The 27,112-nt window shown below is 42.3% G+C and overlaps 1 protein-coding gene across 1 annotated transcript in view; it reads right to left on the bottom strand.

Moving 5' to 3' along the window:
* The window catches only part of WDR64 (WD repeat domain 64), a 143,905-nt gene that overhangs the window by 30,685 nt on the left and 86,108 nt on the right, over positions 1–27,112 (bottom strand). The window contains exons 12-17 of the mRNA XM_084828213.1: positions 19,195–19,321; positions 16,713–16,861; positions 16,117–16,240; positions 14,208–14,380; positions 8,609–8,788; positions 7,615–7,742 (exon numbers count right to left, since the gene is read on the bottom strand). Coding sequence (XP_084684339.1) covers positions 7,615–7,742; positions 8,609–8,788; positions 14,208–14,380; positions 16,117–16,240; positions 16,713–16,861; positions 19,195–19,321 — 881 coding nt within the window. The remainder of the gene's footprint in view (positions 1–7,614; positions 7,743–8,608; positions 8,789–14,207; positions 14,381–16,116; positions 16,241–16,712; positions 16,862–19,194; positions 19,322–27,112) is intronic.

Here is a 27,112-nt window from a genome sequence, read left to right as displayed (position 1 = left end):
ATTATTAATCTTCTCATCAAGGAACCATTGGTAAGCTTCTGAGGAACCCTGGAGTTCCCTGAAACACAGACTGAAGGCCGCTTACTTTAGAATGGCTATGAGGAAAATTCAATAAACGTATCATTTTTCAAAATGAATGTAAAATTTATAGCACTAAGGGTGCAATCCTATGCATGCTTAGACAGAAAAATGTCCTACAACTTCCAGCATGCTGGAAGTTGTAGGACTTTATTCTATCTAAACATGCATAGGATTGTGCTTTAATAGCCCTTAAGTTCTTTAAAGAGTGACCACTCATCGCCAAGAGGCTTTGAAGTTTGATAGACAGAATAGCTACCATGTTGCTCCCATAGAATGATACACATCTTGCTGATACAAGTGGGACCTACAACAAAATATTGCAGTCTGGGGTACTCCTGTCCACAGTTCCAGCCAGCCATGCCATCTTGCAGGATACTCTATTCCATCCCTCCTCTCCCCTGGTTTTGTTTTCCTTCTCTGAACAGTCAGTCATCATTCTAGTCCGCATTAGGCTATTTTTGAATCCTCTACTTCATTTTCTTTCTAAAGGTTTTTATTTTGTACTCTTGCGCATGGGTGGTACCATTTAGGCTACATAATGATCTACACTTGGAGAATTAGTTCACTATTAGTATATAGGATGAGCTTCCTTCTGACTAAAACAAGATCTGGCTTGGGGACTTTTGTGCTTCGAAAGAGGGCATTTTCTTGCTGAGCCCATCAGTCCATCCATCCTCGAAGAAGAGGCTTAATAGGGATTAGTAATTTCCCAGTCAAGAGGTCAGTGTAATGAAGGAGAAAAGAATTAGAGTAATACAGCCACTACCAGAGGAGAGAAACTAGCTTAGCATTTCCAAAAGGGTTCTCAACTGAAGAAGACTAAAAGCAGGGCGGAAGAAGAATGGGGCTGCGGTGCTCCCTTTGAAATCGTCTGTGTTTCTGCAAGAATCCTTTGAGGAGGAGATCAACAAAGCAGCAAAGATTGTAAGGTTGTCCAGGACAACCTCATTGTGATGTTAAATAGGGCATGGAGCGGGGAACAGTCATGTCTTCTGCCTGTAGCGCAGAACTTTGAGATATCCTCTTGGGAACACTCCCACTGAACTCTGGAGTCAGTAAAGGCTGCCAAGTGAAAGACACAGTATGTTTCATGACACAGCATCAGCTAAATGCTCTCTCCTGGTTTTTGTGCTGTGGCAGAATTAACCGGGAGATGGGTACTGAAGGATGCAGATAAGTGGCAGCTAATTTTAACAGTTTCCAAATGCTGAGCTGAGCAAGAGCAGAAGGGCTAGCACATGGGTTCTGCCCAAGGATTCATTTGACCCACACCAAGATATAGGCAAGACACTCTTTAACAGCTCTCCCTCACCAGTGTGAGCAATGACAGAAACTCTGCCAGAATTCACCTAATTATGCATCTCAGCTGGTCACTCCCATCTGTCTGCGTCTCAGCTACAGATGGGTGAGAAATTTGTTCAGTTCTCATTTCAATGCGAACTCCATGCTTTTCCAAAGTTTGCAATGCAGTTAGCAAAAAAAAGGGGTACTAAGATGCATATATTTGAAAAAGCATGCACAAAAATGCATATGCTTGAAACTGCATACAAAAATGTATATATTTTGAAAAATGTGCAGAAAAATGCTTTATTCAATAGATAAAAAGCTTACATTTGAAAAAAGCGTAAAAAGACATGTATATTTTAAAAATGCATACAAAAATGCATATATTTTGAAAAAAATACATACAAATACATACAAATGTTCATGCGGACCAAAAAAATAATAGTTTGCAATCTGATGCAGGAACTTAACAGTGGGAAAAAGAGAACCTTATAATCCAAACTTAATCCAGACAAGACAGAGGTGCTCCTGGTCAGTTGAAAGGCAAATCAGGGAATAGGGATTCAGCCTGTGTTGGATGGGGTTGCACTCCCCCTGAAGACTCAGGTTCACAGTTTGGGGGTGCTCCTGCATTCAGCCCTAAACCTGGATGCTCAGGTTTCAGCGGTGGCCAGGAGTGCTTTTGCACAGTTAAAACTAGTGCACCAACTGCGCCCATTGCTGGAGATGCCTGATCTGGCCATGGTGACACATGCCTTAGTTACATCCCATTTGGATTACTGCAACACGCTCTACGTGGAGCTGTCTGTGAAGAGTGTTCGGAAACTGCAGTTGGTTCAAAGAGCTGCTGCCAGACTGTTGACTAGGGCTGGTTACAGGGAGCATACAACTCCCTTGTTAAAACAGCTTCACTGGCTTCCAGTCTGTTTCTGGGCACAATTCAAAGTGCTGGCTATGACCTATAAAGCCCTATACGGCTCCAGGTTATCTGAAAGACCGTATCCTCCCTTATGAACCTATCCGTATCCTGAGATCCTCTGGGGAGGCCCTTCTCTCAGTCCCACCACTGTCACTGGCATGTTTGGTGGGAACCCGGGAGAAGGCCTTCTTGGTGGTTGCCCCATGGCTGTGGAAATACCCTTCCCAGGGAGGCTAGGATGGCTCCCTCCTTGATGTGTTTCCGGAGGCAGACTAAAACATTTTTGTTCCCGCAGGCCTTTGGGACATAGTTGGAACCTTGGGGTGAGCTGCTAAAATGCTGTTCTAAAATGCTGTTTTAATGTTTTAATATAATTTTAATTGTATTGTTGTTTAATTTACATTTTAACTGTTGCATATTTTCATATGTTTTAATTGTATAGGTTTTAATTTCTGTAAGCCGTCTTGTGTCCCAGTGCTGGGGAAAAGGCGGAGTATAAATAAAATAACAACAACAACAACAACAACAACAACCTAAGTAAAATCCAGCTTGACAGATTTGCCCATCCCTAGTCTCAGCCTATGGAGAGGAGTAGCTGAGGTATATAATGGGCAGATCTCTGCCACACCTTCTGCTGCTGCTTACACTGGAGAAGAGGGTGCTGAAGAGCCCCTTGCCTGGGTCTCATCTTAAAAGAAAATGGCTTAGATGCAGAATATTCAGTTCAGTCAGTTTATTGCTTATTAACCAATCAGGCCATACACATCCAGAAACATAATAAAATGCCTCCCTTAACAGAAAGTGACACCACAATGAGAAATATTAAGGAGGGTGATTATGATGAAGCTAATTAAAACATTTCACAGGGGTCTATTTAAACATTTCACAAGATCTAGACAATATTTATTAATCCATTATAATATATTAGCAGGCTTAAGCATCTATGCCAGTTAGTAATTTTCGTTCTTTCCAATCCCGCTGGACAAACTTGGCGGTCCTGTAGGATGTATAGTAATCTGCACCAGCCAGTAATAATAAGATTATACTTAGAGAAGAACTGTTACTGGATCCAACTGTTAAGGGCTCAAGATATTGCTTCCTCAGGTCTGCATACAGGGGACATTCCGTTAAAAAGTGTACCATGTCCTCTCTCTTGGGACAGCCAACTGGAGAGTATCCTTTTGCACCATGGTAAACCCTGTAGTTTTCGGCTTAAATTGAAGACCGTAGGGAAAGCCACTAACCCATTCCGGTATGACCTAAATCATATCCCTTATGAATATACAGTGGAGGTGAGGAATAGATTTCAGGGATTAGACCTGATAGACAGAGTGCCTGAGGAACTATGGGCAGAGGTCCATAACAATGTTCAGGAGGCAGCAACTATATCCATCCCAAAGAAAAAGAAATGCAAGAAAGCAAAGTGGCTGTCTGATGAGGCTTTACAAGTAGCTCACGAAAGAAGGGAAGCGAAAAGCAAGGGAGAAACGGGAAGATATATCCAACTGAATGCAGAGTACCAGAGAATAGCAAGGAGAGACAAGAAGGCCTTCTTAAATGAACAATGCAAAGAAATCGAGGAAAACAACAGAATGGGAAAGACTAGAGATCTTTTCAAGAAAATTGGAGATCTCAAGGGAACGTTTTGTGCAAAGACGGGCATGATAAAGGACAAAGAAAGCAGGGACCTAACAGAAGCAGATGAGATTAAGGAGAAGTGGAAAGAATACACAGAAGAGCTATACAGGAAAGATCTGAATGTCCCTGATAGCCATGATAGTGCGGTCACTGAACTTGAGCCGGACATCCTCGAGAGTGAAGTCAAATGGGCCTTAGGAAGCATTACTAACAACAAAGCTAGTGGAGGTGACAGTATTCCAGCTGAGCTATTTAAGATCCTAAAAGATGATGCTGTTAAAGTGCTGCACTCAATATGCCAACACATTTGGAACACTGAACAGTGGCCACAAGACTGGAAAAGGTCAGTTTACATTCCAATCCCAAAGAAGGGCAATGCCAAACAGTGTTCAAACTACCGTACAATTGTGCTCATTTCACATGCCAGCAAGGTGATGCTCAAAATCCTACAAGCTAGGCTTCAGCAGTATGTGAACCGAGAACTACTGGAAGTACAAGCTGGGTTTCGAATAGGGATGTACGAAAGTGACTTACCTTTTGCGGATTATGTTGATGGTAGGGGGGGAGGCATTCCGTCCCTCCCCCCGGAATCCTGGCCAGGGGGGGGAGGCGCTCCGTTCCTCCCCCCTGGAATCCTCCGCGGCTGGCTGTGCTCCGTGGCGGCTCCGCGGAGCAGATGGCCAGGCCTGGCCAGGCCAGAGCCGTCCGCAGCCGGATTTCCGGCCGCGGAGGGCTCTGGGCAAACCCCCCCCAAAAAACGCGTACGCAAATTGCGCGGCTACAGCTGCCACCATTTGCGTTCCTTCTTTTTGGCCATCTAACTCTACCTAAATATTTACGTAGACTAAGACGAAGAAAAGAAAAGGGAACGCAAATAGCGTAGTGGGCGCTATTTGCGTCCCTTTTTCATTCACCGTTTTAGCCTACGTAAATCTTTACGTAGGCTAAAACGGCGAATCAAAAGGGGACGCAAAAGCGCCCGCTACGCTATTTGCGTTCCCCTTTATTTTCGCCGTCATAATCTACGTAAATATTTACGTAGATTAAGATGGTAAAAAGAAGGAACGCAAATGGCGGCGGCCGTAGCCGCCACCATTTGCGTATGTGGTTTGTTTGTGTTTTAAACCCACCCAACCATGATAGGCTACATAAAGATTTACGTAGCCTATCACGTCTTTTTTTTTTTTTAAACACCTAGCCATGATAGGCTATGTAAATCTTTACGTAGCCTATCACGTCTTTTTTTTTTTTACACAAGCCTGGAAATGGTGGCGGTGGCTGCCGGTCAGAAGACGGGCCGCCGCTGCCGCCGCCCGGAAGATCAGCCCCAGGTGAGTCTCGTCCCGGGGGGGATCTGCGGGGGGGCGGCAGGCCGTTCCGCCACGGAGTTCGGGGGGCCGAATGCACTGGCATTCAGCCTCACCGAGATCCGTGGCAGAATTCTCTGACATCCCTAGTTTCGAAGAGGCAGAGGAGCTAGAGATCAAATCGCCAACATTCACTGGATCATGGAGAAAGCAAGAGAATTCCAGAAAAACGTCTATTTCTGCTTCATTGACTACGCTAAAGCCTTTGATTGTGTGATCAGAACAAACTCTGGCAAATTCTTAAAGAGATGGGAGTACCAGACCACCTTACCTATCTCCTGAGAAACCTGTACGAGGGTCAAGATGCAACAGTAAGAACCAGACATGGAACAACCGATTGGTTCAAAATTGGGAAAGGAGTACGACAAGGCTGCATATTGTCGCCCTGCTTATTTAACTTATATGCAGAGTACATCATGAGAAACGCCGGGTTGGATGAATCACAGGTCGGAATTAAGATTGCCGGGAGAATTATCAACAGCCTCAGATACGCAGACGATACCACCCTAATGGCAGAAAGCGAAGAGGATCTGAAGAGCCTCTCGTTGAGGGTGAAAGTGGAGAGTGCAAAAGCTAGTTTGAAACTCAACATTAAAAAAACGAAGATCATGGCATGTGGCCCCATCACTTCCTGGCATATAGAAGGGGAAGAAATGGAAGCAGTGACAGATTTTATTTTTTTGGGCTCCAAGATCACTGCAGACGGTGACTGTAGCCACGAAATTAAAAGACGCTTGCTTCTTGGGAGGAAAGCTATGGCAAACCTAGACAGCAGAGAATTCAGTCTGCATTTAGTCAGAAGCCATCCCAACTCATATAAGCCAATAGAGGACAAATATGGGGGGCATGTTTCCCGGGGAAATAATACTTTTATTGAGCATATTGAAATGGCTCCAATTAACATCATGTAACCTTCTAGGGATGTCATCCAGGGTACCATCATACCCCCTTGCAAGCAAATAAGTTTGCGAAAAGTCCAGCTTGCAAATAACTACACTTACCTTATCTGCCCAAGAGTCTTTCCCCTAGGGTTGGCGGAGAAATCCACCACAGACTCCAATGAGGCTGGATTCTTTAGAATCCGCCCTCACAGAGTCCGTGCCGGAACGGGCTACACCTCCCCCCGAAACCCCTCCAGGACGGATCCTACCTGGCGTCGTCGGCTGCTCCGGGCCATTGCCTCCATTCGCTGCCGGGCTGCGGAATGAAATGGCAGCCGGTGTAGCAGCCGCCATTTGCATCCCTGCGTTAGCCATGATAGGCTACATATATATTTACGTAGCCTACCATGGAAAGAGCAGGGATGCAAATAGCGTAGCGGCCACCATTTGCGTCCCTGCTCTTTGCCATGATAGGCTGCGTAAATATTTACATAGCCAATCACGGCCACTGGCAGGGATGCAAATTGCAGCCGCTACGCCGGCCGCCATTTGCGGCCGCAGCAGTCCGGCGGCGGTCAGCAGCCTGGCTGTGGATGGGCCCAGCCGGCGGCTCCATGGACTCGCTGTGGAGCGGAGCCGGCCAGGCAGGATTCTGGGGGGAGGGATGGATCGCCTCCCCCCCGCCCAGCGGACACCGCCACCGGAACGAGGTAAGGGATTCGTACATCCCTACTTCGTATGCTAACAATACCAAGGGTGGAACCAACTGAAAGCTACAACCAAAAGGAAATGGCTGCTTTTTGGACAAGCATTCCAACGGAATGGCAAGCTGTCTCTGATTGGACAATAACCCTAAAGGTGGATCTGGGTACTCCAAGTACTCTAGATAGAAATTTACGTTGTGTTGATTCCAATACAGTAATGTCCACATGGACCCACACAGGTGCTCCATATAGAATCCAGGAGAGTAATTTGCCCTTATATGACTCTATTAAAGGAGGCACCATCTTTCCACCTGGTCCTACTGCAAAATGAATACACAATGTGTGTTGGGGGCGGGGGGGAGTGATTAAGAGCTAGGAATGGGTGAAGATTTAGTTTCAGTTCATTTTTAATAATAATTTACCAAAATCCACAAATTTCTTCATGTTCAGCATGGAAAGAACTTGAGAAGTTGAGAAGAACTTAACAAAATCAAACATGGGTGAAAGCAAAAGTGACAGATTTGCTCATCCCTATTCGAGGCTATAACAAATATGACATGGGAAACTTTTCACAGAAAGATTTGCTCCCTGGGTCTCCAGTTGCTTACCCCTAGCTTTGTACACCCATTTCTCTCCATTTCCCTGGACAGCAGACTCCCATAAAAACTGCTCTTCCACATTATGGTTTGTTTGATGTTGCCTACCTGGGCATTAGCATCTCCATGCCCTTTATTACTTACATGTGTCTGGCAGTGGCAGCTTCAAAATCCCACATGATGATAGCACCATTTGCACTTGCAGTAGCTAACAAATTGTAACCTTCTACTCTGAGCAGATCAAAACATTTCACTTCTGTCCCAGGAGCTAACTGAAAGATGCATTAAAGAAGATTATTACTATTGTGGGAAGGCATTTGGGTAAAATGTTCTACTGTTACTACTACATTAATTATATTACACTTCAAAAACAATGTAGTGCTGTACATTTAAAAACAGTAACAATTTGCCCATAGGCTCACAGTTTGAGAGACAGAAATTACCTACCTTTGCCTCTTAAATTATTATTTCAAACTGTGCAACCATAGGACTATGCAATTATTGTGGACTTAAGCATGGATATGACCTATAAACAAGCAAAGGTGTCATAGACTCATAGCATGAAATTAAACTGAAAAAGACTTTTCCACCACTCTACCACCCACACCCCCAAAAGAAAATGCTTGAAGTTCAGCATAGCTGAACGTTTGGAATGCATTTCTGCTTCATTCCCAGTTATACAAGGTCTTGGCTACACATTATACTCATCACATCAGAAGTAATCACGTATTAGCCAGGTCTCTGGAAGCACAGAAAAGCAGTAGGGGATTCTAGAGCTGCTGACTAACTTTCTCTATCTGACTAACTTTCTCTATTTGACTTCCATCTCATCTAACTAATTAGTAGCTAATTGTCCCGAGTGCCTTGGGAGGGGGAGAAGCAAGGACAATTAACTGCTAATGAAAGATTAGATAATCACAGATAAACTATTGATGGAGAAAGGCAGCCAAAGTTTCTACTGTTCCCTCTACCTATCTCCACAGAGACTACTCAACAGTAAGTGCTTTTCATGTGGTTACTGTTGATGTGGCTACTTTTCAGTGGTGACTGTAACGTGTAGCCAGGTTCTAAGAAACTTGTCAGAATTCTTTTCTTCTTCTTGGATATTAAAAGTTCAGGAAATACAGTGGTTCCTCACCTCTGTGTTTGATTTCTCAGGATCCTTATCAGGCAACAGCTGAATATCTGGATAAAATCCATTATTTTTCTTGGCATTGGGACTCAGTCTTAGAGACATGAATGGATTACCTTGTAGAGCAAGTGAAACAGCTTCAGGAAGTTCCCAAGTAACACTTAGGTAAATCTCACCCTCATTGCCCTAGAAGACCAAAGAATTGAAGAACAGTAGCTCATTAATATTTGGCAATTAACTCAGCATAGTTTATTTAATCAAATGTTTTGGGGGAAATTCCAGCTTTCTAACTGATTGCTCATTTTGGGTACACTTCGGGTACTGTGAAAATGTTGTCCAATATGGGAGGCGAACAGTATAAATTGCAGCTTCAGTGTTAGCTCACATATCTCAACAGCCCCCACACAATCACCTATGGCGAGCGTGGGCTATCCTCACATAAAGGCACCATTTGTGTGAGCCAATGCCTCCACTTGCATACTGCACACTCGACCACCTCCATTTCCGTGATGGCAGTGACTCCAAAAAGTCACAAAACACAGCCTGAAGTTGCCTGATCTCTCTCTAAACTAAAGCTAAGGAAGTCTGGATCTGAACAGGACCTGAATGGGAGACCATATGAGAAGTTTTGTAAGCCATTGTGAATTTCTTTGAAGAAGGTTAAGGGTGGTATCCTAAGCATGTTTAGACAGAAAAAAGTCCTACAACTCCCATGCTGGCTGGGGCATGCTGAGAGTTGCAGGATGATTTTCTGTCTAAACATGCATAGGAATGCACACCAAAGCACTAATTTCCACCCTTTTTTACAGAATGTCTTCAAAATGAATGAGGTAAAAACACATTTGGTGAAGAACACTTTCCAGGGACTTGTGTTTCCTAAGATGTCCTAAACTGCAAAAGATGAAAAGGTGATGCCCAACAAAAAAATCCGCAGCCCCTATTATTGAGGAATCATACTGTATTACATTGCAAGATATTATCAGATGTACTTGTAGATATGACACATAGTGATTTTCCCCCTATTGGTGTGCTTCTAAGATAACCTGATCAAATTCATAGAATCACAGAATCATAGAATAGTAGGGTTGGAAGGGGCCTACAAGACCATCGAGTCCAACCCCCTGCTCAATGCAGAAATCCAAGTCAAAGCATCCCTGACAAGTGGCTGTCCAGCTTCGTCATGAATGCCTCCAGCGTGGGAGAGCCCACTACCTCCCTAGGTAATTGGTTCCATTGTCGTATTGCTCTAACAATCAGGAAGTTTTTCCTGATGTTCAGCCGGAATCTGGCTTCCTGTCACTTGAGCCCATTATTCCGTGTCCTGCACTCTGGGATGATCAAGAAGAGATCCTGGCCTTCCTCTCTGTGACAACCTTTCAAGGACTTGAAGAGCACTATCATATCTCCCCTCAGTCTTCTCTTCTCAAGGCTAAACATGCCCAGCTCTTTCATTCTCTCTTCATAGGGCTTTGTTTCCAGTTACCTAATCATCTTTGTTGCCCTCCTCTGAACCCTCTCCAGTTGGTCTAAATCTTTCTTGAAGTGTGGTGCCCAGAACTGGACACAGTAGTCTACTCAGTAGTGCTGAGTAGAGGGGAAATAGTACTTCCCATCATTTGGAAACTATACTTCTTTTAATGCAGCCCAAAATAGCATTTGCCTTTTTTGCAGCCACATCACATTGTTGGCTCATATTCAGCTTGTGATCGACAACAATTCCAAGATCCTTCTCGCTTGTAGTGTTGTTGAGCCACGTATCCCTCATCTTGTAACTGTGCATTTGGTGTCTTTTTCCTAGGTGCAGAACTTGGCATTTATCCCTATTCAATGTCATTCTGTTGTTTTCTGCCCAGAGCTCCAGTCTATCAAGATCACTTTCAAATTTGTTTCTGTCTTCCAGGCTATTAGCTATCATGCCCAATTTTGTGTCAGCTGCAAATTCGATCAGCATTCCCTGTATCTCCTCCTCCAAGTCATTAATAAAAATGTTGAAGAGCACTGGGCCCAGGACTCAGCCCTGTGGTACCCCACTCGTTACCTCTCTCCAGTTTGAGAAGATCCCATTGATCAGCACTCTTTGAGTCCGATTCTGTAGCCAACTGTGGATCCACCGGATCGTTGTTTCATCTAGCCCATTTTGAGCTGGTTTGCTCATCAGGATATCATGGGGCACTTTGTCAAAAGCTTTGCTGAAGTCGATGTATATTATGTCCACTGCATTCCCACAGTCCACAAGGAGGTTACCTGATCAAAAAATGAGATCAGATTAGTTTGGCAGGATTTGTTCTTGACAAATCCATGTTGGCTTCAAGTAATCACTGCATTGTTTTCAAGGTGCTTCCAGATGGATTGCTTTATCATCTGCTCCAGAATTTTCCCAGGGATCGATGTCAGACTGACTAGTCTGTAGTTCCCAGGTCCTCCTTTTTGCCCTTTTTGAATATAGGGACAACATTAGTCCTCCTCCAATCATCTGGCACCATCTTCCATGATTTCTCAAAGAGAATAGACAGTGGTTCTGAGAGTTCTTCTGCCAGTTCCTTTATTACTCTAGGATGCAGTTCATCTGGCCCTGGAGATTTGAACTCATTCAAAATAATTAGGTGTTCCTTGACCATATGCCTGTCGATCTCAAGCTGCAATCCTGCCCCTTCAGCCTGTACTTCGCCTTTGCCAGGGGCTCATAGACTGTCTTTTGGGAGAAGACTGAGCCAAAGTAGGAATTGAGCACTTCTGCTTTTTCTTTGTCATCTATTATCATTTTGCTATCCTTATTTAATAGTTGAACCACCATTTCTTTCCTCTGTCTTTTACTATGCACGTATCTGAAGAAAACCTTTTTGTTGCTTTTAGCATCCCTTGCTAACCTCAGCTCATTCTCAGCTTTAGCCTTCCTGATGCCATCCCTGCAATTCTGTGCTACCTGCCTGTACTCTTCCTCTGTAGCTTGGCCTTCCTTCCACTTACACACTTTTTACCACATTGGCTGCTTCTGTTGTCTCCCACCTTTTTTTGTGCCTTGAAAATTTCCTTTTTTAAAAACTCCCATCCATCTTGGACTCCTTTTCTCATTAGAGATGCTCGCCATAAGACCTTATTATTGCTCTGAGTTTATTAACATTGGCTTTCCTAAAATCCAGGGTACACATTTGGCTACACTCAGCTTTTGTTTCCTTTAGAACCAGGAACTCAAGTATAACATGGTCACTTTCCCCCAGAGTTCCCATAACTGCTACTTTATCCACTAAGTCATCTCTGTTGGTTAGGATCAAGTCAAGTATAGCTAATCCTCTAGTTCCTTCCTCTACTTTCTGTAGGAGGAAGTTATCTGCAACACAAGTCAGAAATTTCTTGGAGAGGCCATGTTTTGCAGAATTTGTCTCCCAACAAATATCGGGGAAACTGAAGTCCCCCATTACTACTACATCATGCTTCCTTGAAACACTGGCAATTTGTTTTTCAAAAGCTTCATCACCATCTTCTCCTTGATTGATGGCCGGTAGTAGACTCCAACCACCATCTTCCTTTTATCCTTCACTCCATTTATTTTAACCCAGATGCTCTCGATGGGGCTACCAAGCTCATCCTCCTGTATTTCTGTGCAGAGATATGTAGTTTTAACATATCGTGCAACTCCACCTCCCTTTCTGTTCCTCTTGTTCTTTCTGACCAAGTCTTTTTGATCTTTTAAAAAAATTATTAATCTAAAATGTCAGTGGCTCTTCTTATATATTTTGTTTTTGACAAGATATGATGAACATACTAACCAATTCTGACATGTTCTTTGAATGTTTTGAGATATCTTGATCTTACTTGTTTGCAAATAACTGCAGTAGCTCAACATACCTAGTCAGAACCATTCTTTTCCTTTACAAGCAGTAGAGACCAAGGTGAGCATATGGGTAGATTCTTGTTTTAGTTTAAGAACAAGAGAACAGGATGCAAGGTTAGATACATGGACAATATTTGATGCCCCCAAATAATTTACTTCCTGATCCCATTCATCTGCTTAAGCCATGGCAGTACAAACATTGGCTTGTACTGCCACCGCTAAAACACTGTCCTGTGCTTAGTATGATAAATGGCCCTTCAGGTACTGCACTGTTGGTCTGGTAGTAGCCTTGACACCTTCCTGTCCTTTCAAGTGCTCTACACTGCAGCAAAAGTCCTGTGCTCAAGTCTCAGCACAGGTGAAGCCCAAAGCTATGGCCCTGTGCTGGGTTCTGGAATCACGAACAAATGCCTGTGCTCTCTTGGAAAGTGCAGCAGGATATAGCTTTGGGACAGACAATGAGTAAAATTAATTCCCAACCACTGGTCAATGAATGCTCTTTATGATCCTAATAAATGACAATAATATTTATATAGTGGTAATTTACAGAGTAACCTAAACAAAAATGTGTATTTTTTGCCTTAAAGAGCTTACAATATATATTTCAGCAGCGAGAGGAATAACATATGGAGGGGAGGGAAGAGAAAGCTGAGAGTAATGACAGAAATGTGAACAAATGGACTTACACATACTAGGCTAAAGGTCCAGGCCAAAGGCTTGACATAAAAGCTGGCTTTTGAGGCGAAGTTTAAAGGAAGAGAGGGATGGCACCAAAGAAGCTTGGGAGGCAGTTCCATCCAGGCATGAGGGACAATACAGGAGAAGAAGCAAAGTTGTCTAAGACAATGGTGGGCAGAATGTATAACTGGATCTACTGGTAGATCTCTGGGTGATTTGCAGCAGATCAGCAACGACTTATTATTTTGAATTGTCTAACAATAGCAGCAACAAAATGATTCTCCCTACCCCCAAATTATACTGCTTAAATGTTGAAAGCTTGGGGTAACCCAGAGAGGGGTTTTGTGTGGAAGGACTGTGAGCTCTGTTCAGTTCTGCCACTCTAGACAAATTCTTGGACTCAGAACTCTTTAATTCTAACTGAATGTCTTTTGCATCAGGCTTTGGTTGATGGATCTTAGAGGTTCTAGTAAAAACACAAAGTAGAACTTGCAAGCCTGAAGTAAGCCTACTCCTGGTCAAAGACTGCAGAAGACCTCAGAGGGGTCGAGGGTGGTAGAGCTGAAAGTCATGGACAAAGATATAACAAAGGAAGGAAGGAAGGAAGGAAGGAAGGAAGGAAGGAAGGCAGGCAAATAAGTAAACAGATTATTAGCTAGTAGTTTGAGAAATATAACTATAGTTCATTGCACAAGAAGGGATTTAATACTCTGGTATATTAAAGACACACGTCTAAACACACTTACTAGAGACTAAACCCCATTAAATATAGTGAGACATGTATGGGGTTGCACTGTAAATATATGATATGAAGTATTACACCAGCCTTCCAATCTGGTGCTCTCCAGATGTGTTGGACTGCATGGCTGGGAATTATGGGAATTGCAGTCCAACACATCTGGAGGGCACCAGGTTGGGGAAAACTGTATTGCACAAGAATAAGAACTCAGTGGCACAGCCAGATAATCAGCAACATTTTTACAAGCCTCAGCATTTGTAATTCTAGCTCATTTAAAGATTACTGGACTTTCAAAATTGAGAACAAAATGAACCAAATAGAACATAGAACATGAAAAAAACCACCAGAACCAAAACCTGGACAATTTTGATCATCCCACTGTACTCCAAGAGGAAGATCACATGTCTACTCTCACTAGCCTTCAGGTAAACCATCTGCATCAGCCAGTGTTCATTATCTTTGCTTTCCTTGGCCAAAGGCAAAACTTTAAGTTGCTGTCCACTTCCAAAATCCCATGTCTTCACAGTCCCTAAAGATGCAACAAAACAGAAGGAAAGTCACTCTCCATGGAAACAAGAACAATAAAGCAAATACCAGAACGTTGAGATGAGACCATAAGAGGAAATATATGCATTTGTTATGTATCAACGGCCCAAGACTGAACTGGGGCTCCTTGTGTAGCTTAATTCTTGTACTATTTATTTGGTGAAAATATTTATTTTCAGAGCAAAAACCCTCTCAAAGCAGCTTCCAAAATAAAATGCTAACAGTCAGCTTCAAACATTAGTAAGAACTAAAAATAACAACATCCAAACAATGCTATAGGCCTCTCCCAAAGGTTTTCTCCAGCAGGGCAAATAGCAGCTTTGTGGGACAATTTAGACTGGGACAAAGTATGAGAGGGAAAGCATTAAACCACTCCCTCCAGCACCAATCGAATTCATCCACGCGAGCTCATACATACATACATAGATTTTGAACCTACCCTTCATCCTAAGACATCAGGCCAAAATAAGCCCCAGTATAGTACAAGAAAACCTTCCAATAAAACATTCCAATAAAAACAAATCAGAAACATAAAACCCATAAAAGACACACTGGAGATCTGATGACAGATCTCCCAAATCTTGTCTAGTTTGGCCATTAGGGAAAGTCTAGGCTGGAATGCTTCTCTCCAATATCCAGTTTTCTGTGTACTGGAAGTTTTTAAAATGGAGAGCACTCCGTCATGTGATATAAAGTGGCATAAATCAGGAATGGTTTGACCACCTCATCTGCTGTTTGTGTAGGCCAGGCCTGAGTTTTACATGGGGATATATTCAGGCCTGGCCTAACCTATGTTACTGTCTGAGGCAAGACACGGCTGCTATCTGCTGCCTTCCTTCCTGGCTGTGGGGAGCTTGCCTGAAATCTCACGAGACTTTGATTGACCTCTCGCAAGACTTTGGGTGAGTCTCATGAGATTTTGGGTGAGTGGGGGCTCACGTTGGGAAGGCAGGCAGCTGGTCTAGGGAGTCCCGCCAGCCACTCTCTTGCTGTGGCAAATGCCACAGCAGGAGAGCAGCCAGCAGGGCTCTCAAGAGCACCCACTGGAGGCTGTAGTGGCAGGACCTCCTGGCAGGGGCAGGGAGCAGCACAATTCACTGCACTCCCCTCTCCGCCACCTGCATCATTTGCCTCAGGCTGCCTAATGAGAAGGCCAGCCCTGGAAGTATTTGTCTGAAATCGCCCCTTACCTGAACACAATCTACAACACCAGAGAGAGTATGGGTAAACTAACCTTCTCACTAGTATCCTTAATTTCTGCAATTTTTCTGTGAGGGTGACTTTAGAGAAATGCTTCTCAATATGAGAATGAAGTAGAAAATGACAACTTGATTACCTCAGGAACATAGTTATTAAGGTTATGTCATACACAATGCAGGCTCCATGGTCCCTCCGCCCCTTGCACTGTGTGAAAAGTCTTCAGTGCTGTGCTTTACTATGAGCCACTGGTGCTGGCCTGGAGATTCTCACAAGACTGGAGAACTTCACATGCAGAGACATTTTAAAATGTTACAGCCTGTACCACACAGTAGTGGTTTGTGAGGGCAACCAACCTTTCCATGTCACATAGGAAGCAGCTTTCAACTGACCTTCATTATGAACTCAAGAAAGAGTACGGAAGTTGGATTCCAACTAAGTAGCTCACAACCGTCATCATAAACCAGTCAATTATTTTAAAGGGAGGTGTTATTACAGCCAGTAATTATTTCACTGTTTTACCATCACATGCTCCAGTGGCAAGGTGAAATCCATTTTTATCAATCGCTGCACATGTCAACTCAACATTAGGCCCATGGGGATCCTCAATCTGGTATATTAGTTGCCCCGATTCCAGTTCCCAGACCTAAAAATAAAGTAAATTATATGCAATTCAATCTAAATACACACACACACACAATATATATCAGGGGTTTTATCAAACTAACATCCAGTTGTCACTTTCTTTAAATATCTATACTAAACATTAAGCTATGGCAGAAGAGAAACTGATCTATTAGTTTTTGGCAAGGGGATCCCAGAATCAACACTAAGAATTCTTAACATTTCCCCTTTTTAATATTTCCCCTTGGTTTAAGCACGAAAGCAGGACTAATTACTGAGTTTGCAATTCAGCTGAGTGTTTCCCAACAGAAAAGATATATGCTCTGAAATGAAATAACTTACTTATTGTGGTTTATCAATCTATAGGAGAGGGAAGCCCTCAAAATAGTGTTTAAAATGCTGGTGTGTTATGTCTAATGATATGTCTAATTGCTCTTAATTTATTTGTGCAAAATAAATTGACTTTGCATTTGAAAGGCTAGAAGGCTACTCACCTTTACAATAGACTCGGAACAGATAGTAAGAACTTGGCGAAAGGCTTTGTTGTAAACTAGCACATTGATACTCCTCTCATGAGTCTGGGGGACCTGTTTAGTGTCTTGTATCATACGTGTTAGAGGATAAACATCAATGACAGCTGATCCTGTGCATCATGTAACATGGAAAATTGCATAAAATTGATTATGAGCATGCATGCCATTGGCCCTTCTGGAAAACATGTAAAGTCCATTTCAAATAAATGATCATTTTTGACAGACAGACAGACCGACAGACAGACAGACCGACAGACAGACCAATCTTAGAGAAATACCTTGGTGTCTCTTCTTGCTATTGAATGCTGCTTGAAATTTTTTTTTTATTTCTGGTCAAATTAAATTGCTGATAGTGTTTGCTCCAGTACTGTAGTTGCAAGGCACTACTGTCCTATCTCTACCCTACCTCAAACAAACAAACAGCTTGCATGCCACGTTACAAGACAAACTGGAATCCAGACTGATACAAGAGAAAAAATGCAGCTGCCTTCAGCAACTCTTCCTGATGGAGGATTTGGTATTTATGAGGCTGACTTCATGCAAATGAGACTCTCAAACCATGTAGAGGCTGCACTGATTCCCATTACTACTAAGAGATCATGGAATAAGCATAGTTGGTGTGTGTAATGCAGTGAAAACTGTGAAAACGTAGCACAATTGTGCCCAACCCAGACAACGTTTTGCCATCAGATTCTGCTTCCAGCACTTCTGACTGAGCATTAAATCATGCAACTAATAATGGAGGAAGCCTTTTGGACACATGCATAGTGCTATGCAGGCTAGCCATGAAGGTGAAATGCTTGTCTCCTTATACATATTTGTCTACAGCAATTAATGGGTACCAAAGCAGATTACAAACAGAAGCTTCCTGTATAAACAAATAAATGTGTTTATTCCCTGGTCCAAAGCAGAATTGCTCATATTCCCTAAGAAATACCTCCTTAATAAATAATAACTCATGCTCATTTTTCAAGGATCCTCATGCTGAACAGTAAAAGAACATGGCATGCAAAAAGCTGAGAAATTGTCTGATATGCAGCTAATGAACAGGGATACAGTTTTAAGTAATCAATTTCATACTGGGCTTTGGAGTAAGATGAAAAGAATCTGTCACCCAAATAACTAATATATTTACTTGTAAGTTCCATTGTTTTCAATGGAACATACTTCCGCAGAGATGCACTTAGGATCACAGTTTAGATGAATAAGATAAAAATGTAATGATATGCACATATAGTGGTAGCATTGTGGTTTTAAGGACCTGCATGAGCTGCCATTATGCACCAAGAGATACATGAACACATATCAATGAAACATTGCCAAGCTGCAAGACCAGCTAATTTGGGCAATTAAGGAACAAGCCCCATTCAGGCATTTTCCTCATGTGTAACACACAAAGAGCAGGAGAGGGCATGAGTGTACTGGCTGTGCCCCCTACCTCACTGGTCTCATCACCCTCTACACATGGAGGGCGACTGTCCACACAGGAGAGCCTCCTCTATCTGTAGAGGTTCTTCCCAAGATTTTAGAATCCCAGGTAGTTTTATGGATTAAGAGACTCTTCAGGTGTATGAATTAATTCTGCACAGGCCCATGAACTCTTGATTGTATAAACTGTTTTAGTGTGTGTGTGTGTGTGTGTGTGTGTGTGTGTGTGACAGAGAGAGAGAGAGAGAGAGAGAGAATGCCAGAGAGAATCAGAGTGAGCGTATGAGGGGGTAGGGTGGGGTTAGAATCTGAACCTGCCTTTCTGAAAAGCAGAGAGGGTACAACATATAAGCATTGCCCCTTGTGCACAAGCAAGGGCCACCAAACATTACAGTAGAAGTGGGTAACCATTAAAGATTAACTGGAAATGCACTTCTTCCTCCAAATGTGTGAGATAGAGATATACATGACCACTCTGAAAAAACTTGCTGCAGAGGGCTGTGACTGACCTCAACTACCCAGCAAGTATTCTCATAGAATAAACAAACAACAGTAAAAAAAAGGTTTTTCTACCTTACACATTACAGGGAATGAGCAGGTAATTTTTTTAACCTTTAGCTGGTATCCACTTCTATTCTAATCGGCCATAACTAGAGCCTGAGGAAAAATTGTAGTGACTTCCTGCCTCTGTGGCTATAACCTGTTTCCTCTACATTCAGAGTTTAGTTCCAAAGGAAATCTTCAATCATGTCAGAGGAAAGATGCCAAATAAAGTACTTCCTGAAGACAAATACATGAGATTTTTGTGCTGTTTAATTCTCAGGATTAGAAGATGGGATCACTTTACATCTTTAAAATCTACCTGCTCATTTTCCTCAACTTTCTGAAGTTACTCTTGGTCTAAATAACTAACTCCACTGGAAGATCATATATTTATTTTCTATGCTTATCTATTGCCATCAGTTTATACTTAGACAGGCCCTATATTTCTCACCCACTAATTAGTCAAACATACCTGTAATCAGTGTGCCATGGTTATTGTCAAATATCATAGCAAAGATTTGTGTCTCTCTGGGTCCCCCTTGGGTGTCATGGAAGACTTGCATCAGTGAAAGTGTCTGGATATCCCATACTCTGAAAATCTGAAAGAAAATCAAGATATATCATCTTAATATACATATGCCAAAACAAAGTGGGCAGACAAGAAGGTGAGTGCACTCTTTCCTATCCCTCATAGAATGGAGGGATGAGAGATGTAGGCTAGTTTTGCATCTTCAACTTGCCCATCTCCCCACTGCAAATTCCTTTTTGTTCCTCACATTTATATTGTTTTAAATTGTTGTATACTACTTTGATGGCATTTTAGCAGATAAGACGATATATAAATGCTAACAATAAATAAATACATAAGCAAACAAACAAATATCCTGCTGTTCTTCCAAGGAGTTCAGTGGCATACCCATTTTACCCTCCTAACAACCCTGAGATAGTGAGCTTCATGGCCAACTGGGGATTCAAACCCAGATCTCCATGGTCCAAGTCCAACACTAACAACTACTGTATACTGCACTCACTGCCTCTTTTGTGTTACATCAAAAGTGTGACAGGAGGCAGAACTCATTTGCATTTTCTTTCCTCCTGCCTCATTGCAACGTGCAAAGACACTTTGTATTTCTGTTTGTCTATCAGGCAGCCCCTTTACTTAGGGTTGCAGAAGGGGGAACACACACAGCCCCTTTGTGTTATATGCACCACAGACAAAAGAGACAAGGCTTGACTTTACATGGTAAGGAACTACAGCATACTCTACTTACGCAGTACGAACATCTTACAGACAACAGAGTATGTATCACAGATAAAATTTGATAACTGTTGCATTGTAAATAGCAGTGGGTATTGTGCAAACCTTTCTATTCCTTAACTGGCTGATATTCATTTGCAACAAGGAAATGTTAAAGCAGCCTGCTGAGTTATTTATATTTTGTCACATTTTATTTGAAATTAAGTGTAAGTAACTCACTAGACTACTTTGATATTACATGAAAAACATTGCTATGTGTTTGTAACAATACATCTGAACTCTTAGGAGACATGAATAAATCTAGAACATAAGGTCGAAAGAAACAATTATGGATTTGCTTCCACACCTTGGATAGCTCCTTTAGAGTTCTGACTGGTTCTGATTCAGCACCCCACTGACATCACAGACACCAGCCTCCACTGTATATTCACACATACCTTTTTGCCATAGGAACTGCTTTATTCCAGGTCAGACCATTGGTTCATCTAGCTCAGTATTGTCTACATTGATTGGGAAATGGCTCTCTAGAATTTTAGCCAGGAGCCCTTCTCAGCCCTACATGGAGATGGCAGCAATGGAACCTGGGACCTTTTGCATGCAACAAGGATGCTTGAGGTATTCAATCTTTGGGGAATTCTGATATGAACTGACCTGATCTGCACCTCCCTGAAAAATGTGTGAATCAGAACATAGTTTTCTATTGGCATTTACACTTTCCAAACGTCCTGATACAGTTTTCAGTTAAAAAATGTTAAAATATGTATTTTGAGATTTAAAAAGTAATTTAGAACTGCATATTTTGAGGAAATAATAAGTTTAAAAGTACGTATTTAAATGCTAATTTTCATACAGATTTTTTTTTAATTTGCAGATTAATGTGGAAAAGGAACAGAACAGACTTAGGACTGAACACATGCAAAAGTTACATGGGCCAGAAGAAGTCTGATTCGTCCATCCCTAACATGCAAAGCATGTGCTCCACCACTGTGCCCAACATGTTTTGGCCTATTTTTATTTTAAGGCCTTCTTCAAGGGGTTATAAAAATGTCTGCAGAAATTTCTGTAATATTATCTCCTACTAAAATTCACTGGTGACTTGAGATGTTTCTCTTCCTCTTGTGGGTTTATTGAAAATAATTGCCCCCAGTTTTCTCTGGACAGCTCTTGAAAGTAGATCCTTAGCAAAGAAACAGGGAGCATCTCTGTTTCTTTGCCAAGGGTCTTCTTCAAAGAGCCGACTCTGACAAAACTGGGACTCAGGGCAACAGTCCATGCCTGCAGGGGACCCTTGGGGTAAGAGTGTCCCCTCTGCAGCAGTGGGCTCTTGCCTTCCCTTCCCTAGCTCCAGTTTTCCTGGAGTCAACTTTTCCAAGCTGGAAAACTAATTCAGATGTTTCTAATGCTCTCTTCTCCTTTGAGGTGAGCATTACAAAGCCCTCAAAGCTCATTTCCAGAGCTGAGCAACCTCTCTGACATCACTAATCATTTCCCTGCCCAAACTGGAAATAATTAGATACAGAATTGTTTCTGAAAAGAGCCACAATACAAACAGCTCGCTACTTCTTTCTACTCCTGTCCTTCACTCCCCATATGGGAGAAGGCAGAAACCGGAAAAGGGCCTTTGTCACCAGATGGGAAGCTCAAGTACTTTCCAATTTCTGTCTCTGTATATGAAAAAACAAAAAAACAAAACAGAAGCTAGAGTGGGGAAAGTCACATCCTAGGGATCTCATACGTTCAGGGTTTAACTCCCCTCCTTCTTCTTCAACAGAGGGGCAGAGAAGGATCTGTTTGTTCATTCTGAGCCCAGTTATATTAACGGCAAGGCTTGAAGCATGCACAGAAGAGTAACATACTTCTCACACACATCAAACCTTGTGCCTGCAATGCAAATATTATTTATTTATTTAATATACTTATACCCTGCCTTTCAGGTTAAACCCTCCCAAGACAGTTTACAAAATAGACAATGTTGTTGTTGTTGTTCAGTCCTGTCTGACTCTTCGTGACCCCATGGACCATAGCATGCCAGGCCTTCCTGTCCTTCGCTCTCTCCAAACCAAAAAACTTAAAGCAATAAAAGCAGCAGCAGCAGCTAAAACATGAATCTGCATTAAAATCAACAAAAATCAATGTAATGTTCCCCATGGTCTTCAACATCTACCTGAAAATATTAGAAGATGGTGGTTTCAACAGAAATGTCATTGATATGTGCATGGCATTTAGCTCTACCTCTTGTTTCCACCTGCTCATCCCAAAGAGGCTGTGGAACTCTTGAACTGGTGTCTACAGATGGTTTTAGGATGTATGAGGGTGAATAAGCTTGATCCAGACAAGATGGGTAGGGAAATCAGCTGATCTGGATGGAGGTTTACAACCGGTTTTAGATGGGGTTGCACCTCCCTCTAAGTACCAAGTTCACAGTTTCAGGGTCCTTCTGGACTCAGCACTTCCTGTGGGAAGCTCAGATGGTGCCAGTCACTAGAAGTTCCTTTTATCAGCTTAGGCTGATAGCCTACCTGCAATTCTGTCTAGAGAGGATGGACCTTGCCTCAGTTAACCATGCATTAGTGATGTTCAGATCAGACTACTAAAATGCGCTCTACATGGGGCTGCCTTTGAAGATGGTTCAGAAACTTCAGCTGTTCTCAGGGCCCAGGCAAGCTCATATGGATGTCAGTGGCCCTTCAAACGATCTGGATCCCAAGTATTAATGGCTTTAAAGGTGAAAACATGCACTTTAAATTGAGCCCAGAAGGAATAGGCTGCCAACACAACTGGCACAATATTGGTCTAATATGATCAGTACCTTTGGCCCCACAAGCATCATGATGGCTGTGTTTTCTACCAATTGAAGCTTCTGAACTGCCCTTAAAAGTAGTCCTACATACAGAGCATTACAGTAACCTAAGTTCGGACATAACCAGGGTGCGTGTGACTGAAACCAGATCCCCTTTTTCCTATTAAGGATGCACCTGGAGAGGAAGCCTAAGTGGGTAAAAGGCATCTATTTGCCTTTGTTTGAACAGTCTCGATTTGATGGTGCCTTGGACTGATAAAAAATCAACATTATTTTGCTCCTTCCCGTAATTATTTTGCACCTTCCCGTAAAAGCCAGTGAAGATTTTCTGACTTTTTTTTTACCCCACCATTCGTGCAAAATCAGACCATCCTTTCCTGGCAGTTATTCCTTTAATTCCGAAAATAAGGTCATTAGAAGACCAATACAACTCTAGTCTCATGTTTCAGTGGTATAGATTTTTCAATTAAACTTTAGAAAAAACAACAATGATGATAACGATCATGTCAAAACAATTATTGTATCATCACTAACAAGATCCTGCCAGTGATCTATGTCTGTCCTCAGTGTCAATATTTTGCTGAGCACAGCATATGTGAACACTATTACATTCAAGGCTTGATAGACAGTTTCACTAGACACTGTGCTCACCAGTGACAAATTGATGGATAACCAGTGGGGGCTGGTGACTCCAATGTCAGTGGGGCAGTGGGGCAATGCATCCCCTCCAAGTTTCAGTCAGAACTCTAAAGGAACTATCCAAGATACGTAGCACTTTAGAGTTCCAACTGGCTCGGACTGAAACCTGGAATGGATTCACTCCCCCACTTGACATCACAGCCACCAACGTCCACCACGGATAATATAAAACATAAACACATTCCCATGTCTTGAGAAACTGCAAGTAATTGACATAATTACTTCATGTCAGTTACTTGCAACTGGTAATTGACATAAACACTATGTAATCATTACTTGATATTTGTTAATAACACATTCCTCTGTCATCCAGAGAAGAAAGTGGCCATTGCACAGGTAAGTACTGAAATGGCTGCGGAACACAACATAAATAAACATTCCACCTGCTCCACCTTGATCCCTTTCCTCACCCTGTAGCCATGGGCTGCAATGGTTATGTAAGCCACAGTTTCAAACATGAGTAACTTTGTTTGCTGCAAGAACTGCTGGGAGATTTAGTGCCACCCCTGGGTATCTAACAATGAGTGCATGCATGACTGCATGAGGTCAGGAATAAACAACAGCTGAGAAATTGCAGCACATTTGTTTGGAACATTTGGAGATGACAAGTGATAAACCCTTAGGGGGCACTTTTATTTATAGCAACAGTGCTATTCTAGTTCTGGCAAAGAAGAGAACTTGCCCTGGGAAACTAACAAGTGACCTGACCATGTATCAGCATGTAGACTGGGAAACTGCAGACGAGTTAAATGCAACATCCTGAAGAGAAGGCAAAGAAGAGCTTCTTACTTTAAAAAGACATGCTCATAACTATGTCTTAGAATATATGACAATGCAAAATTGCCAGACTAAGGGCCTTTCTAGATAACTCATTTATTGTACACCTGCTCGTCACTGGTTGTGCTCCATCTCCATTGTTTTCCTGTGAAGTTATGAACTATCAAACTGCCTAATACCAAGTCAGAACATGAGTCTACGTAGCTTAGCATAGAGTCTACAGCACCTCTCCAAGGTTAGTCAGACGGCTTTACCACGCCTGCTACCAAACATCCTTTAACTAGATATGGTAGGGATAGAACCTAACAGCTTCTGCATGCCAAACTTGTGTTCTACGACTGAATTATGGCCCCTTCCCAAGGGGTTCCTTCACATGGAGCTTTTATCCTATTGAGATGACTCAATCACGGATGTTTGTGGGCTCTTTAGATAACGCCGTGACCCTCCAAGGCGTTTCCTGAACTAAAAGCCCTTTGCTCTGTTTTTAAATAGACTGCAGATAATGAGCTATCAAATTACGCCATTGTGTTCTGCTTGACTTCCCTCCGTGAAAAGAGGAAAAGCGGCAAGAAGAGGAGTGAGATCAATGAAAGATATGGTAGATTCAGATACAAGGGAGAAGGAGGGGGGAAAGGAAGCGCGTGAAAAAGGGAGTCATTGTGATCCTGCATTTAAAACGGAAGCAGAACGCCCTGTTTTAAATGCAGGATTTTAGGCTGTAGAGATGCCCAAGGTTGTACTCCTATTGCAGTCCCAGCAGTCAAAGTGTTGTAATTTGTCACTCTGAAAATGCAATTCTTCCCTCCGATAGTCCATTCAGTTCTATTGTGAAGTGATTGAGGCTGGAATGAGTGTCACAAGCTCCTTTACTCACTGCATGTTACATGGGTAGTAACTAGGTATGTTACATGGTTTTGCACACCTGCAGGACTCTGACAACTACACTAAACTAGACCTATTCAGAGTGTTGTTGTTATCCAAAGGTGTCCTTCTGTTTGCCTAAGAGTCTTTGAACAAGGGGAGGCCACTAAAAGGAGAGGTGACATTTGCTGATTCCTCCTTCACCCTGCAGCCCCCCACACCATTTTCTCCAGTATTCTGGAGGGTCCCCCAAACCTCTGGAGCAGATATGGGGGTGGGGGAGGGGAAAACAATGGAAATTGCCTCCCCATCTCATCTGTTAGCAGAGGCATCCACTGAATCAAAAACCTATCAGCAAAAGGAGGGGCATAACTGGATTTAGCCCAGACTCCATAAATTTAATCTTATCTGAAAATTATGAATTCCATAGTTAAGTTCTGTTTTGTGTGAATATTTCCTTTTATTTCTCTACTGCTTACTGGTTTCACTGGATAACCCTGAAGTTTTGTTTTAGATGGAGACCGAGTATTAAAAATCCCCACCTGTGTAGGCCTTTCTTCATGGACAATCGCTGCCCCCCCCCCCGCATCATTTTAGCTTGCCTGTATTATTAATCATTATTTATTATAAATATTGTCACACTTCAATAAACATCTCAGAGCTATTTACATAGATGGAAATAGAAAAACAATTAAAATATAAATTATATTATAAAATTATATAACACTTATTCCAGCTCTTTTTGTAGGAAGAAAACCTGAATTGCTCACATTTGAAATGAACAGTTATATTTCTGTGAATGCATTGTTGACACACATGGATGACCAGATCAGATGTCCCAAATGTCTTTGTTCCAATTATCGTGATTGGAATCTTACAGTACTGATACATGGTACATTACAGTTACACTCAAGGATTAAATTTTTAGTGTTTGACATAAACATGCTTACAGCCCAGCTGCCCTGTTTTTATAAAGAGGATACAGCCAATGCTCTATGAATATATCCTGAAGACAATAGCACTGACTTCAAAATAGTTAGAATGAGGATTAACATGAATCAAACCTCTCAGGCAGGAATCAACAGGATCTATTCAGCTTTCCTGGAACATGAAGTGACCTTACATGGCATGCATTGTGGCATCATGACAAGAAACTGGGTATTAAAGACAATTAGGTGGAGAGGACAGTGCTTCAGCAAAGTTAAGCAATGAAACAGAAGTGGTTTAGCAATTCAACTGAGGCAATCCATATTGCTTATGGTTTAGCACTGATAGATGGTTTATTACTGATATATTGTTTATGAATTTTGTACTGTTTATTAACTGAATTGGTGTTTCCTTAAATATAGAATTGAATGTTTATAGGTTTATTGTAGTATTTTTTCCAATAATTGTTCACATTATTTGCCATTTGAAGTTACTGTATTTCCTTTTGTATGATGTTAGGCTTCCTTTTGGAGGGAAAAGCAGGGTACAAAAAACTGAATGAACGAATGGAGGTTCTACGTGCAGCTTGAACTTTGTGTGTTGGGTAGGGGATTTTGAAAGGATTAAAAACATTTTATATATATATTCATTATATCATGAGGCATTTAACGGTGCAATCCTATGGTCCCTGGAGAGCATCCCAAGGACCACAGGATTTTTTGGATTCCCTTTCCTGAACCTGTAGACATTGCTACAACTTTGGGAGGGAGAGTCCCCTTGCAGCCACCACAAAAAGAACCATAGTGCCTGCTTTCTAAGGTCACAAAAGTGGCCTTGGAGGACCACATAGAGGGCAAAATGGGGGCATTCCAGGGGGCACGAGAGTGGGGGCAAGGTCAGGACACAAGAAATCCTATGGTGTCTTCAGCCCTAGCCCCGCCCTCAGAAGCACACCTCCTCTAGATGGACTCAGAGGCCCATCTAGAGGAAAAAGAGAAAAAAGGAGGACAGAAAGGTGAAAATTGTCTCCACCATTCCTCCTGCCCTGCTGGCAGTAGCTTAGCAGGG

The sequence above is a fragment of the Heloderma suspectum genome, chromosome 1 (assembly GCF_057233095.1).
Source record: "Heloderma suspectum isolate Gila_16-S chromosome 1, 16-S_ref, whole genome shotgun sequence".
NCBI lineage: Eukaryota > Metazoa > Chordata > Lepidosauria > Squamata > Helodermatidae > Heloderma > Heloderma suspectum.
The sequence above is the reverse complement of the archived record's forward strand: the minus strand, read 5'-3'. Positions and strand labels throughout refer to the sequence as shown.